Raw genomic sequence first — 15,111 nt, forward strand, 5'->3', positions numbered from 1 at the left:
AGCAATTTGTACAACCAAAATTTGCTACAGTCAATTTATGTTATTTTATATTAACTTATTTTGTGCAGAATACTCAATTTCTTCTTCAATTATTTTTTTTTATATTTAGTTTTCCTCATTTCTATTGGGTTGTGCTTGTTTTCATGTAATAGCTTTTGTCATATTGGTGACCCAGATCCCTCTTGGAAATGGAACTTTATCCTCGTCTCTTGAATTCTCACCTGGTTAAACAAAATACACTTGAAGCTAAAGCTACCTTCTATCACACAACTGGCTGCTTGGATGGCCTGTATGTCAAAGGACACTCGCCTCCAGTCTTTACCAGTGTGAGACGGTACCTTGGTGCGAGCACAGCGTAAGTAAAACAGTCGTCATACCTGCCATGTCTGAATATGTGGAGAAACTTGTTTTACAAATAAAATAAAGCAAGGGAGACAAAAACAGAGAGAAATAAAGCAAGAGAGACAGCTAACGAGACGGCTACATGGAGCTGCATGCAGCTACAAAACACACGGCCGTCTCCTGTGTGTCCGTGTGTATGCACTATGAGCCAACATGCTCTCGGTGATGCTGAAGGCCGCACATTTTATTTTTACAAAGTTTCAACTGCAAAGGTTTAAAGGTTTAATTCTGAAAATATTAACTCCTACAGACTACCAGAAGTATTAACATGTATGTGGAGAGCGGGGACCTGTTCACGAATGATGGAGAGTTCAGAGATGATGGAATTGAGGCTGGAGTCCCGCGTCGTCTTGTCCTTGCCGAACGCAGGGTTGTGCAGGCTCACCTCCTTTAGCGCAAGCAGCTGCTGACCATTCAGCTTCCTCACCTCCACGACATAAGACAGAGCCATGAACAATCATCGATACATGCCGTAGAGCTATGACTCTTTGTGTTCTGGCTGGTAAGGCACGAGAGCTATCGGTAAGACAGCTGGGAAGTGGCTAAGTCTGTGTTTAGAGGATAATGGTAAGCCAGTGGTTCTCAAACTTTTTGGCATGGCCGTCCCCCCATCAATACCACTGGTCTCCGTGTCCCCACCTCCCCCACGCCGACAAGGTTACCAAGGCCACACTATAGAGAGATCACGTCCTCACCTCTAGTTAATAGTGTTAATACGATGGGATTTGATTCATGGTGTGTATGAGTGTTTTGTCCGCAACGTGATGTTGACGTTTTTCACACAGATTTGAAATTACTTCTGCAGAGTATCCAGGCCTCAGCCTGTGTGCCCTATGTGTTGATAATTACCTAGGTGAGCACTCAGGATGGATCATGTTTGTAATCGAGTACCAGTTCTCACAGCAATCAATCCTAAGGCTCAGCGCAAAGAAACCTGGGACAATGCCAACGACCCTATCGCGCTCACAGAACGACCTTCCAGTTTTAATTTTACCACAATGGATCCGTGCTGAATCATTTAAGAATATCACATGGCAGATATGGCTATTTCCTACACTGATGGATGATAACGAATAACCCACAGTGCAACAGCAGTAACTAATCTCAAATAATGGACCACAGAGTAATGCAACTGCCCGCTTCCATCATTTAATTCTATGGGCCTCTCTGTAAGTCTACGAGTTTCGATGTAAGTCTATAGAACTCTCTGTAAGTATAACATTTCAAACCATGCACTACATAGTCCCACCACGTCCGGATATGATTATTTGCCAAGAGCATTTTGGATATTCATCATGAGGCTAGTCCTAAAGCTGTCCTCTGGCTCACTCGCAAACCTCCACATGAGCAAGTAAACACTACTGACCAGCCATAAGAGATTTTTTGGATTAGATCCCGTAAATATATAAATGCATCGTTAAAACCCGCCACCACCCGACACAGCCAAACTAGTAAGGGTTGTCATGTAAACCGAATATGCCAATCTTGAATTAAAGCTTTCGTGACTGCAGGAATCCATACTCTTTGGTTCTTTCGGTAAAGTCACGTAAGTAGAACATGCCAATTCGTCACTAGTACAGCACACCGGTGTGTTGGAGAGCCAAGCCACAACATTTACAATCTGAGTACGACGTTTCGCCAGTAATTACAACTAGCTTCATCAGGCGACAGCCAGATTTGTGGAGAAGTCTAACTGTTTCATTCCTTATATAGAGGCGTAGATGTGGTGACCACGCTTCTGCGATCTATTATGGATAATAATGGTCGCAAAAGCCTACATGTTAAACTGACTACTGATCAACTCCCCACTAAATTAAACAATAATAATGTGTTGGGAATTGAACCGGGACTGCTCGTGAGGAAACACCTTGTAGACACTGCCAAAGGCCCCACTGCCTAGGTGCTCCAGCACGGCATAGCCCCCCATCCGTTTCTCTGGCAGTCTGGTCTGGTCCATGCTCTCCACTGCCTCTTGGATCTCCTGCACCTCCTCTGGCTTCGGGAGCACATGCACACACATACGCATACACATAAACAAAAGACATTTTCCTCTGATAGCCTTAACAGACTGTTGGGGCAAGTCCTGTTCGTGAAGAAGGTTGCCACAGCACACAAGGGGGTTGGTGGTCAGCACGACACCTGACTACCTTTGTCTGCCCAGTAGCATTGTTTACACAATTGCATCAGGTACTTATTTAAGGCTGAGTCGACCTAGATGAGGTCCAGTATAGGTCCAGATAATCATCACTGGTTCATGGGACCTTTCTTTCCAGTATCAAAATATAATAGATTTTACCATTTATAATCATCAGTGGTGTTGGCAGTTAGCGGGAATCAAACTCGGGTCGCCAGGTTCGTAGCTCAGCGCAATATGTATATATGTTAAACTTCTTTCGAACCATACGTGGCCAACCGTGCGAATCGGAGGTACACTACCACTCCTCACTATGAACATAGACACAATCACACATACACAGATGTACACATGCACACACGAGGGTTGCCACCTTTTCAACAGACCATAACAAGATATATTTCTCAACCAATGTGGAAACCCTAATCTCTCATGTTATAATGAACTGAATGAAAAGCAGCCTCAGTGCTAAGCAGCAGCAGATAAGCGAGGAGTGTCATGCTAACCTTGAGTGCGTTGAGCCTCAAAACAAGGGGCTCGTAGGCCACAATATCTCGCACATAATGTCCCACGTCGATGAACATTTCAAAGAGCACTGCTGGGAAGAGCCTACACAACATTGACGTAATTATTAGTATTTAAACACAATTGCTGAGCACAGGCCCAAAACATTAAGCGGCCAACAACAACTAGCACAAGCAAAGTTAGGCAATAAAAGTTAACACATTTATTGAATTCAGCAATGTTATTATAAGACTTTGGGAAGAGAGCCAATGAGAGGAATTTCCAAAGTGGAGCAGGGCAAAGGAAGAAAGCAAAGTGTTTTTACCACGGTGTGGTGGTTGAACAGAGTATGGATGAGACCAAAAAGTCTGGTAGACCATGTCCTCAACGTGGGTGGAGGAATCAATGAGTGGGGTTCACAGGAACAGAAACTAGGATAGTAGCAATAGTATAGTGATAAGGAGGCGACTGACTGCCGGTAAGCGAGTGACTGACGCCAATCAGTGAAAGCTGGGTCATCAATCAACCTGACTGTTTTATGGTGAATTATATCACGTACAGTCAGATAGGAACTGGGTGCATACTCTTTGGTTCTATTCGTGACTTTACCGAATAGAACCAAAGAGTATGGATCCTTGCAGTCACGAAAGCTTTAAATCTAGAAAGGAACTGGGTGCTCGACCTCAAATATGACAACAGGATTACAACTTCAGCCAAATATGTGCTTTGTCTAGCAGTAATGATTGTTTGTAATAAAAGAAAACTTCATCACAAAATATACTTGGAAAGAAATTATGCTGTCAATATGCGTTACATCTGTATGAAATTAAAGGTGCACACATTTTCATAAAGGATATTGTAATTAAACTTGGTTCGAAGCTTTCGTGACTGCAGGAATTAATGTTTGATTTTTTCGGTAAAGTCAAGTATAAATAAGAATTAATAAAATAACATAACAGCATACGACGTTTCGGTTGCAACACAAGCAGCCATCATCAGGTACAGAAGAGCTAAATTTACGAGAGAGGGGAAACACATAACCCCAGATGTATACACAGACAAACAAGTAGGGGGAACTAACACCGACACAATAGGGGACACAGAGAGAGAAGCATACCAAACAGACAGAGTTTAGCAGAATTTGGAAACCATATAACGCAACACAGACGGTCGGTCAAAACACAATTAACGCATAGCCTGGTTGATTACGTTATTTCAAAGATTGCTAAATTGCAAGTTAAGTATGAAATTTAAGATACAGACGGCACACACACACATAGACATTCAAGTAGAGCGGACCAGCACAGGTACAAGCACACAGTGAAGTCACCTTAAATAGGCAGAGAAGGCAAGGCTGAGAGACAATGGGACATATTAGCATGAGAAGGCAAGGCTGAGAGACAATGGGACATTTTAGCATGAGGTATGCATAGAGCAAAGTGGAGCACGGCAGCAAACATTCGGAAGCACCAAGACCTACACACAGGCAGAGACAGCACAGAGAAACAAATCCAAACACAGACACAAAGGCAGATACACAAGCAGAGACAACACACAGACAACACAAGACAACACAAAGACTTCTGATGCTAATATTGTAATTACCAAATGTATTCACACGGTATTCCTGGATATGTGTTGACAACTGGTCAAGGTAATGTGCCATGTGCCCTACCTCTTGAATAGATGCCTATTTCGCTCCATGCTGAAGAGGAACCGCAGGGCCCTGAAGGCATAACGCTGCACACAGTTTGCAGATCACATTCCAAACTTATAGAACTACCAAAAATATCCGTTTTTGTTAGAACACAAGATATGAACATTGCATTCAAGCTGGTGCTGACTCATTACCACAACATTAATATCACACCTGGTCAGGTGGCTCAGCAGGAGAGAGAGCGGCTCGTAATGGGAAGGTTGCGAGTTCAATTCCTGGACGGAGGTTGACTGCCCATCGTTCCTCCAGGATTGATACAATGATCACCACTTTATGGGGAAGTCAAAAGGATTTATCCCATAGATAGATTCACCAAGGCTATAGAAATTTTGAATTTCCACCACTGGCTCACAGCTTCAAACGGATGATGATCAGAGCACATGTGCCATGATGGTGTGTTATGAAGGGCCACTGTGCAAAACTTTACCTATTATACTTATATTTTTCCTTAAAGGCCAAAGTGTTATTGACGAATTTGTTGCTTTTTTGTTGTCTATAGGCCCTGCTTAGAGCCACCATGAACATGGGGCATATCAATGTTCAAATGGTGCCTGTAATCTTTGGGTGATGATCCTGAAATTTAAATTAAAAAGTAAGATAGAGACGTTACCTGTAAGACATCCCTATTGTGTGTGCTGCGGGTGGGGTTGGGGAGCAGCAGAGTGCCGATGATGTACACCCCGTTAGCCTGAGGGTGGAGCAGACTGCACGTTACTCGGCAGTGAAGTGCGTTCACATTTATAGATTTAACTTCTTTTACTGTAAATACGCACTCATTACAATGCAATTTACAACATGCGTGGTTACCTGCAACGTGGCTCACCTGCACAACCTGCTGTGCATTGCTGTCGTTGAGCACCAGCTCGGTAAGGGCGGTACAACACGCTGCAAAAGCAATTGACGGTGGGTAAATGTGAGGCCCACTCGTGATGCCCGCATCCTGCGGAACAAGGGCAACTGTGGCAGGTTTTTTTTTTGTTTTTTACACCGTTGCTTAGTGCAGGCCCAAAGGCCCAAAACATCAAGCGGCCAGCAACAAGCAGCACGAGCAAAGTTGTAATGGATCAGAGTTAACACGTGTCTTGAATTGAGAAGGGTTATAAGAGCTTGGGAAAAGAGACAATGAGGTGGGAACTCCCAAGTGGAAAAGTGCGAGGGAAGAAGCGGTGAGAGAAGTGTTGTGACCTGCGGTGTGATGAGACGAAAGTCTGGTAGACTGAGTCCTCAACATAGGTGAAAAAATTAATACATAACTTCACAGAAACAGTAACCACAGTTGTAGCGATAGTAGAGAGATCAGGGGGCAACTAACCACCAGCGGGGCAGTGACTGGAGTGAATCAGTAAGTACTGTATCATCAATTAACTTGACTGCTTTACCATGAATTCTATCAAGTGCAGTCCAATAGAAATTGGATACTCTTCCCCAGATATGACAACAGAATTCCAATTTTGGCCACGTTCAAGTTCTAGTTTATCTTGTTTAACCATCTGAGAACTCAAGTTACCATGATTGTCTCATTTACCAAAGTGACCTGGGTAACCAAAATTATAAATTCAATCACATAAAAACATGAACAACCATAAAGCAAACAAAAATCAGTGCAAAAACTACATCACAAAACAAAGAGAAAGTGGTGCACAGACATTAATCAATGCTAAGTTAAATACATTTAATGCTATATTCTTGGTTCTTTCGGTAAAGTCACATAGAAGGGAAACAATAAAATAATAAAAATATAAAACAATACAATTATCACGACGTTTCGACTGCAACACAAGCAATCATCATCAGGTGTGAAAACCACAGCAAGAAAATTTGAAAAAAGTGGCGGTTATTTTTAACGTTAATGTTTCCCTTCTAAGTGACTTTACCGAAAGAACCAAGCATATCAATCCCTGCAGTCACGAAAGCTTTAAATCAAAACATTTAATGCTGTCAAAGTTTAAGAATTAACAACACACAAAGATGAGTATTTCATGTACAATAGCCCCCAGCCTTATCCACACCATAACATGCAATACACATCTCTGTGTGTTGTTAAATCTGATTGTTTTCTGGTCTGCACTGATTGTTTTGTTGTGATGGGTTGGTTTTATCATCATTTGCAGATTGAATTTGCAAAAGTTGTTTCAGATAGATTACTTTAAAAAAACATTCATTGAAAAATTAAGTAACAAGAACATCAAAATAGGTTTAGGGTTATTATTGTACGAGTATTTAAACCAGTATGTAAACAGGTGTGTGTGTGCGCGTGCATGCGTGCCAGCCTGCAGGGAGGTGAGGCCATCCTGGATTTCCGCGGGGCTCAGTTCTTCCGAAAGCGGGAGCTGCCGCAGTCGGCCAGCTGCATTGGCGCTTGACAGGCCCCCAAAGGAAGTGCGGTCTGACACAAACCGACGCTCACGGTCCCTGGGGTGCACACAGCATGTCGCCAATCACTGTCTCCTTCAAATTACAGCATCAGTTTACAAGCAAACTATCGATCTATTCTCACTGTCATCAGTGGGATTGATAGTGCTATTGCCAGGCCTCAATCTCTCGCCAAATATTTTTCACTTGTCTACTGAAACCGGGAAGTCGCGTGTAACTATTAGCCACAGACATACAGAAAAGTCTACTAGAGGTGGTGTGCCAGGTAATTAAATATTTTCTGGGTCGTTGACACATGCAGCCAACACTCAGAAAAATCAAATACTTTCTATAATTAACACAAAGGTGTGCAAATCATACATGCAACGTGGCGATCACATGGCAATCATGCTAGGAGTCACTGTATCCACTGGCGGAGCCAGTGGGGGGGGGGGGGGGTGGCACGTGCCCCCCCCCAATGATCCGATCGAAATCCCTAATTTCGATCGGATCATTGGGTTTATCTATATATAAAAGGGAAATTTGTGAATGTGTGTCTGTTCAAAATGTTTAGCATACTTCCTGAAATGCAACAAACTTGAAATTTGCCATGTGGGTACTTTCCAGACTGTACACCATGCAAAAATTATAAAAATAGACTTTTGTATTTGGTGGGCGGGGGGGGGGGGGCGCAATAATGCATATATTTTGCACGGCAAGTGAGCTGTGACGTCACATCTGTCATGTGACCCGTATGCGGAAGCGTAACGGAGTGTGCCTGCTGATGTCACCCCCCCCCCCCCAACCCTCCGCGGGTAAAGTGAAATACAAATGTGTTGCAGATCTAAGGCGTTCTTCGCGCAACATTGGTTTATTATTTGAGTCGTTTACTACCGTACGCACCCTGAAAGTTGTGTGTCTGCAGCAAGCGCGTGTATGTGTACCTATGGACGCGCGCACGCATGTGTGTGTGTGGGGGGAGCGGTAGTGCAGTGGTTAGCGCGCTGCGCTACGAACCCAGCGACTCGAATTCAATTCCCGCTCATGGCCACCACCGGTGACGATTATTTGAACCGGTCCTGGGCCTCCCCTAGGTCGACTCAGCCCCAAACTAGTAAATGGTGTGGTGTGTGAACATCGCCACTTGGGAGACAAAGGCGGCTGGACGTGGTGAATCCAAGTCCCGGGCGAAGCCGGGTAGTAGAGCTAGTCTATATATATATAAAAGGGAAATTTGTGAATGTGTCTTTTCAAAATGTTTAGCATACTTCCCAACATGCAACAAACTTTAAAGTGAAATACAAATGTGTTGCAGATCTAAGGCGTTCTTCGCGCAACATTGGTTTATTATTTGAGTCGTTTACTACCGTACGCACCCTGAAAGTTGTGTGTCTGCAGCAAGCGCGTGTATGTGTACCTATGGACGCGCGCACGCATGTGTGTGTGTGGGGGGAGCGGTAGTGCAGTGGTTAGCGCGCTGCGCTACGAACCCAGCGACTCGAATTCAATTCCCGCTCATGGCCACCACCGGTGACGATTATTTGAACCGGTCCTGGGCCTCCCCTAGGTCGACTCAGCCCCAAACTAGTAAATGGTGTGGTGTGTGAACATCGCCACTTGGGAGACAAAGGCGGCTGGACGTGGTGAATCCAAGTCCCGGGCGAAGCCGGGTAGTAGAGCTAGTCTATATATATATAAAAGGGAAATTTGTGAATGTGTCTTTTCAAAATGTTTAGCATACTTCCCAACATGCAACAAACTTGAAATTTGACATGTGGGTAGCTTCCAGACTGTACACAATGCAAAGAGTATCAAAATAGACTTTTGTATTTGGGGGGGGGACGGTGACGTCACATCTGTGATGGCACCCGCATGCCTTACACAGTGTGCCTGCTGGCGTCACGCATCCCCCCCCACCCTCCGCATAGGCCGTGTATTAATCCAAGACAAAAATACAAGTCTCGGGCGAAGCCGAGTAGTAAAACTAGTTAGTAAACTGGCATTTTGCGACCCCCACTTCCACTGTGTAGCATATTATTATGTGCCAGGATAAAACAATAGTCTGAGTCCATAATTGGCAATAAGTAACGGCAAAGTAGTTATAAGTGACTCACAGAATTGTGCGCAGTTGCATACACAGTCCACGACTTCCCTGAAGGCATACCTGCAGCGAGCGTGATGCCAATCACACACGGTTCGAATTCGACCCTCGATTGATGGCTGCGCCATCGCCATACATGCGTCGAATAAAAGCAAGGGACAAGTCCTCACTTACTAACAACTCCTATCATTTTTCATTGCTGGAGGGGTTGCCCCCCCGACCTGAAAATCCTGGTTCCGCCATTGACTGTATCATCTCATTCATACTCTGTTCAGCCACCGCAGTGCAGGTCAAACACTTCTTTTTCTGCTTCTTCCCTCATACAGCTCGCGCCTTTGGAATTCCAACCCATAGCCTTTTATAAACATGCTCAATTAAATAAACGAATTAACTCTTACCTATTACAACTTATATTGTGCTATTTGTTGCTGGCTACTTGACTTTTGGGGCCTATTCTCAGCAACTGTATTTATAATTCAAAAAATGGAATAAACATATCGAAGTTGTGCCTTCCTGCTATTTGTGAGCACACCTCTGTGCGTTGTTAAATCAAGTCAGACAAATCCAGATGAAAGCTGGCCCTGGTCATTGGTGTGATTAAGACTAATTGGATGACACTGCATCTTCCAGCCAGAAGACCTCACCCCTGTAGCAGCCGCAGAAGCTGAGTGACACCCCCCCAGCGCCGAATGTCCTCGAGCATGGCCTGGTCCTCGCACAAGTGCACGAGAGCCCACACGGCGCTCGCGAGCAGGCGCAGGTGCTCGCCCTGCAGGAGGCTCAACAGCACCGGCACTCCACCCAACACCCGCATCTGATGCCACACAGGGCGTTCCTGGCACAGCTGCCGCAGTAGGTCCACAGCTAACCTGCACAGAGAGAGACACGGGCCCGCCAGTGTGACTGCCTACGTGCACCTAGAGCAGTCTCAGAATGCACAATGTTTCATACACAAACTCTCTCAATCAATGGGCTCTTATCTGGTCATGAATGCCAGTTTATAGCTGGAGCAAGTGTGTCTGTTGTGCCAGCAAGAAAGGTGCGCATATTCCAGCTCACCGCTGGGATAGGAGATCATAGTCCTGCAGAACAGGCAGGAGATTCTCCACCACAGCTAGCTCCGCCAGCTTCCTACGGCACGCCGCACTGGAGCCCAACAACACCAGAATCACTGACAAACCCAGTTCTCGGTGACAGTAACCATGGCAAATAAGCAGACGGTGATACTGATGACAGAAGATGATGGCAACGAGTAGTAACATGGCCCAGCGGTCGCATGTTCACCACTTGTTGCAGAAGTTGGTGGTTGGAATAAGCCAGTCTGCCATGGTTAATTCTGCAGGTTTTTTAACCATATAATATATGGCCAATCTACATGACAATGGACGTAAAAAATTCCTTGACAAAATTAGAAAAATAGTAGGGCAGTGTGTTGGCATCATGGTCCAAATTTTCCAAAGATCAAAAAACATGAATCACAAATTACTTCATTGGGAAACACATCGCTATTGTCACCCGCTACTGCGAACTTATGAGGACCCTCTTAAAAAATAGTATTGGCACTCATTGAGGCTTTCCTTGGTAAACAAGTGTAATAATAAGTAATAATACCAACAGTGAGGATGATATCGATATAATTATTGGTGGTAGTTGGTGTTGTTTGTAGTAGTGGAGAAGTGGAATGTTGTGTCACTCCACCTCTCAGCCAGACTGTTGAGTGCCAGCAGTGAACCCAGCAGCACACTGGACTCCCTGGCAGCTGTCAGAATCACCAATGTCTGCAGAGTCATTGCATAACAAATACAGGATGCGCTAAGGAGCTGGATTTTTATAATTTCTGTCAATCCAGTGTGAGGCCAAGGAAAACAGTGACCACAATTTAACGGAATAGCTGGGGCTGTCAGGAGTCAACCTACCTTGTGTGCCCCAGATTCTGTGACCCATTCCCTCTGCTCCACCACTCCAGCGAGCTTTTGGAAGATATCTGCGGCAAAAACACCAGCACAAAAAGCACAGCTGCCTTGCTCGCCCTAATCTCTATGCAATCTTTCCCTTTACTGGATGACAAATTAAACTTGAATATTTATACATTCACAAACATATTTGAATACATTACTATTACTAGCTCGTGACACACCTGCTTATTATGAATGCATGTAATGAAAAGTAGTAAACTGTAAAAATGCAGCCCTGCAATCGCTTGCTCACGCCACTGCTGGCGGAAGAGTCTCTGTTCGAGCGAGGGTATTTGGTCTACTCCACCATGTTGACCAGATGAGTTGGAAGAGGTGTGCGTATCCACATTGTACTTCAACAAGCAACCTGCCAAACGACGGTACAGTATCCACTTGTACTGCTGCGTGGACACAGATGGGGAGATTTGAGAAATGTGCCCAAATTGTTTCAACAACCGCACTAGAAGATGGAATCGAATTGGCGATCTTTGGATTGCAAGTCAATTGTGTTAACCATCACACCTCGGCACTCCTCTAATATTGATTGGAATTTAATCAACATGGACATTTTTCATATATCTAGAGTATCCATGGATGGTTCTTTCACATCCAACGTGTGTTAATGATATAAATAACTATGACTTCAATGATGATGACAAAGACACAGATGTAGAATTAAAATCACTGAAATATGTCTTGTTTGCAATAAATCTCTGGATGCACTATCTACCAATCGCACTTAAAATAATGTATTTCTCAATGCTCAACCACAGTTGGCCATGAGCCATTTACTGCTATATGTATGCTGAACTCCTTTCATACCCTATGTAGCCAACCATGCTAATAGGAGGTGCGGGGAAAGGACAAGAAACTAAACACAAAAAGCAGTTCTAAAGAAATTAGTTTTCAATCTAGATTTGAAAGGAATAGCGTTCCAGACAGCCGAAGAAGTGCATCTGAAAACACGCGATACAGTGACCGTCTTTGTTCGATAGATATCTAAAAGTCGTTGCAAGGATGACCAGAATTCGCGTGATGGTGAACATTCACACACAATCGAATGACTGTGCATGTTTAAAAAAGAAAGCGATAAGTGGCTTGAGCTCACCATTATGTAAACAGCTGTGCCCTTAAACACTGTACACTGCATTTTCCACAAAGCAAGCATTTTATAAAATACAGAACAATACGCAGTTTTAACACAGAAAAAGCAAGTGGCAGTTGCAGGAAGTGACTCCAATATAACTTGAATAAACACGTCATTTTGCTGGTTGACATACTGGGCTCACTCACTGGTGAGATTGACAAGGACGTCCTCTGCAAACTTCTCCTCTTCGTAACACAAGTGCCGCTGTGCCACCTCGTCCATATACTTCCAGTTGCCACACCAGACATACGTCAATATTAGCGCGATTAGTCTGTAGCTTTCCTCTCACGTAAATCGGTGAGATGCACTGGTAATGTCCGCAGGTCATTGTTTACACACCCCATACCCACAATGAGACCCAACAGCTCCCTGCACACTTCATTAACCATTGATGCAACACACTTTGACATTTGAACGGTTTATTGAAATAGCTGGTGTCTGCATTTATAGCATTTGATAAACTTAGTCAACCAAATGAGGACAACTAACATCCCCAAGCAGAACATTAAGGTTAAAACCTTTTGCAATACTACCCATGATTTGATGGCCTCTCTAAAGATTGAATAACTGAATTTCCAGCGTCATAAGCTGTACTTTGAACTTACCATTGCTAAGCCAGACACCCCTCCCATATCGTACAGCACCCTCTGCAAAGAAAACAGCACACCATAAGAATCCTTTCTGGTTATTCTGGTTTAATTCCTGTCATATCAACAAACTAGAAAATACTGCCACTATTGGAGCCACTATTATTTATAAAGCCACAATGAACAGTTCTCAGTCTCGCTGTTATTACATTTCAAAGAACAGTGAATTGGCAATACTGTACATTGAAAAAGAGCTTCTTAGCTCAATGAGCCTCACCAGAAATCAACTAAACTGTTTGTTGAGAAGTAGAGTTGGCAGAGCCTTGCTTCCCTGCTTGTAGAATGTATTGTAGTTGTTTTTTTGTGAACTTAGCAATGCCAACGTTAGTTTAGTTTACACAAAAAAGCCCCAATGTGTGGGTCAAATATAACATGAAGGTATGCAGTGGGCCTAATGGGTACATGAACCAGCCAGGTGGCTCAGTAAGAGACAGTGGCATGCAATTGGAAGGTTGCATGTTCAAATCCTAGTTGGGGTTTGACTCAGCCCATGTTTCTGGGGTTGAAAAATAAGTACACTTTGTATGGAATTCAGCAATGGTTGTTCTCTCCCCTATCATAAGAATGTGGAATTTCCACCACTGGCTCGAGGCTATAAACAAGAGATGAGCACCGCCTCAGTGTTCGTTTGATCAATAAATCACTGACTTTGAATAAAGGGTATTACAGAACTCAAAACAGACTACATTCAGAGTGTATTGGTGTAGAGGACCTGGTAAGAAAAGTCCCGCATGAAGAGGCGGAGGCAGATGAGCACAGGTAGAATATTGGCCAGCGGCGCCCGGTCTCTCCACTGTCTGTAATAACACACCGCAGCTATCACGAGCCATGGCTGTGCTTACTTCGGAACTCCGTACCTAGACACCATGAATAGGATTACCTCATCGCAACTACTTTAATATATTTTCGTGAGAATTTATTCTTAAAACTTTCCAACTAAAGTTGGAAGTGCTCATCCATTAGCTCTCTACGTCTGTCTGACTGGCTGTCTGTAGAGGGGGGCACGATAACGCTTGTAAAGATGGCCCAATATAAAGAAAACATTAGTATAAAGTTGTGTTGCTATTAGGGGTTTACCTGATAGAAAACTGGCCAAATCGATCCAAAGGTTTTCCAAAACCTAGACGAAATCCAGAGCTAAAAGGATTCAAATACCTAGTGACAAAAGAAAGTGCACGCCTCCCCCACCAGTTCTCCCCTCCCGGTCATGTCATTGGGTGACGTAATCTCACAACATCATGCACCATGTAACATTTTGTAGTGCGGCTGGAAACGCAATATTATTGCTAATGAAATACTTCCAAGGAGAATCGCATGCTGTAAAGTATTACAGGAACCATGCCTATGCATGATATTTCTTCCTTGTTTATATTAATGCAAACGTGTGTGTGTGTAAACTGCACAATGAGCAGGCATACTGATCCAGGCATTGGTTCTCATGGCACCGAGCCTGGCACACTAATGCGGCCACTCCTGCGTGAATTATATATGCGCAGGTGAGATTCAGAGTGAGAGAGTAAGAACTTGAGCCTACACAGGCTCTTTTACAATGTCGATGTGGTTGAGATGGCCATAAAAGTAAAATGGTGAGATAATACAAGCAGGCAAGGGATTTCAGATATAACAGATGTACGTTGTAACTAACAATATCAAAAGAAAACAAGCTAATATATAATGACAATAATTAAAAGTCAAATGGATTTTAAATAACAGGAATTTACCAGAAGTGAAGTCAACTAATTCACATAGCAAAATCATAAGAAAAAGAGTTATACTGGGTCTGCAGGCTCAAGTTAATTCTTACAGCAACATCTATATTCAAGCAGCTTCTAGGTCAGAGAATTGAAGGTGTGGAAAGTCATTAAGTCGTTTGGATTTAGAGACCAAGATATTTTTACAATTCTAGAGCAAAGCAACCAAATTATTACCCCCTCTAGGATTGAGGATTGTTTAGGGGCGGTGCAGAGAAGTGTAGATTGTCAGCAGATTTTCTTATGTTGGGGAAAGGAGAGAAGCATTAATTCAGGTTGAAGGAATGTATGCCTCAATAACATTTGTAGATGAATACAAATAAATGTGTGTCCCTTCTGGCAGATAAGGGGATGCAATTATTTTTTTTAAATCAGCTGGCAATTATGCAGCCTGTGAGGTA

The 15,111-nt window shown here is 43.6% G+C and overlaps 1 protein-coding gene across 4 annotated transcripts in view; it reads right to left on the reverse strand.

The window, feature by feature from the left end:
* The window catches only part of NEK10 (NIMA related kinase 10), a 42,375-nt gene that overhangs the window by 19,478 nt on the left and 7,786 nt on the right, over positions 1–15,111 (reverse strand). For all 4 annotated transcript variants that reach the window (XM_032957411.2, XM_032957413.2, XM_032957412.2 and 1 more), the window contains exons 8-21: positions 13,672–13,756; positions 12,918–12,959; positions 12,459–12,537; positions 11,127–11,194; positions 10,909–10,988; positions 10,270–10,356; positions 9,855–10,079; positions 7,024–7,169; positions 5,581–5,642; positions 5,368–5,445; positions 4,716–4,780; positions 3,043–3,145; positions 2,270–2,398; positions 692–829 (exon numbers count right to left, since the gene is read on the reverse strand). In XM_032957411.2, coding sequence (XP_032813302.1) covers positions 692–829; positions 2,270–2,398; positions 3,043–3,145; positions 4,716–4,780; positions 5,368–5,445; positions 5,581–5,642; positions 7,024–7,169; positions 9,855–10,079; positions 10,270–10,356; positions 10,909–10,988; positions 11,127–11,194; positions 12,459–12,537; positions 12,918–12,959; positions 13,672–13,756 — 1,387 coding nt within the window. The remainder of the gene's footprint in view (positions 1–691; positions 830–2,269; positions 2,399–3,042; positions 3,146–4,715; positions 4,781–5,367; positions 5,446–5,580; positions 5,643–7,023; positions 7,170–9,854; positions 10,080–10,269; positions 10,357–10,908; positions 10,989–11,126; positions 11,195–12,458; positions 12,538–12,917; positions 12,960–13,671; positions 13,757–15,111) is intronic.

Source organism: Petromyzon marinus, chromosome 19 (assembly GCF_048934315.1).
Source record: "Petromyzon marinus isolate PM22_M1 ecotype Great Lakes invasive population chromosome 19, UKy_Petmar_22M1.pri1.0, whole genome shotgun sequence".
NCBI lineage: Eukaryota > Metazoa > Chordata > Hyperoartia > Petromyzontiformes > Petromyzontidae > Petromyzon > Petromyzon marinus.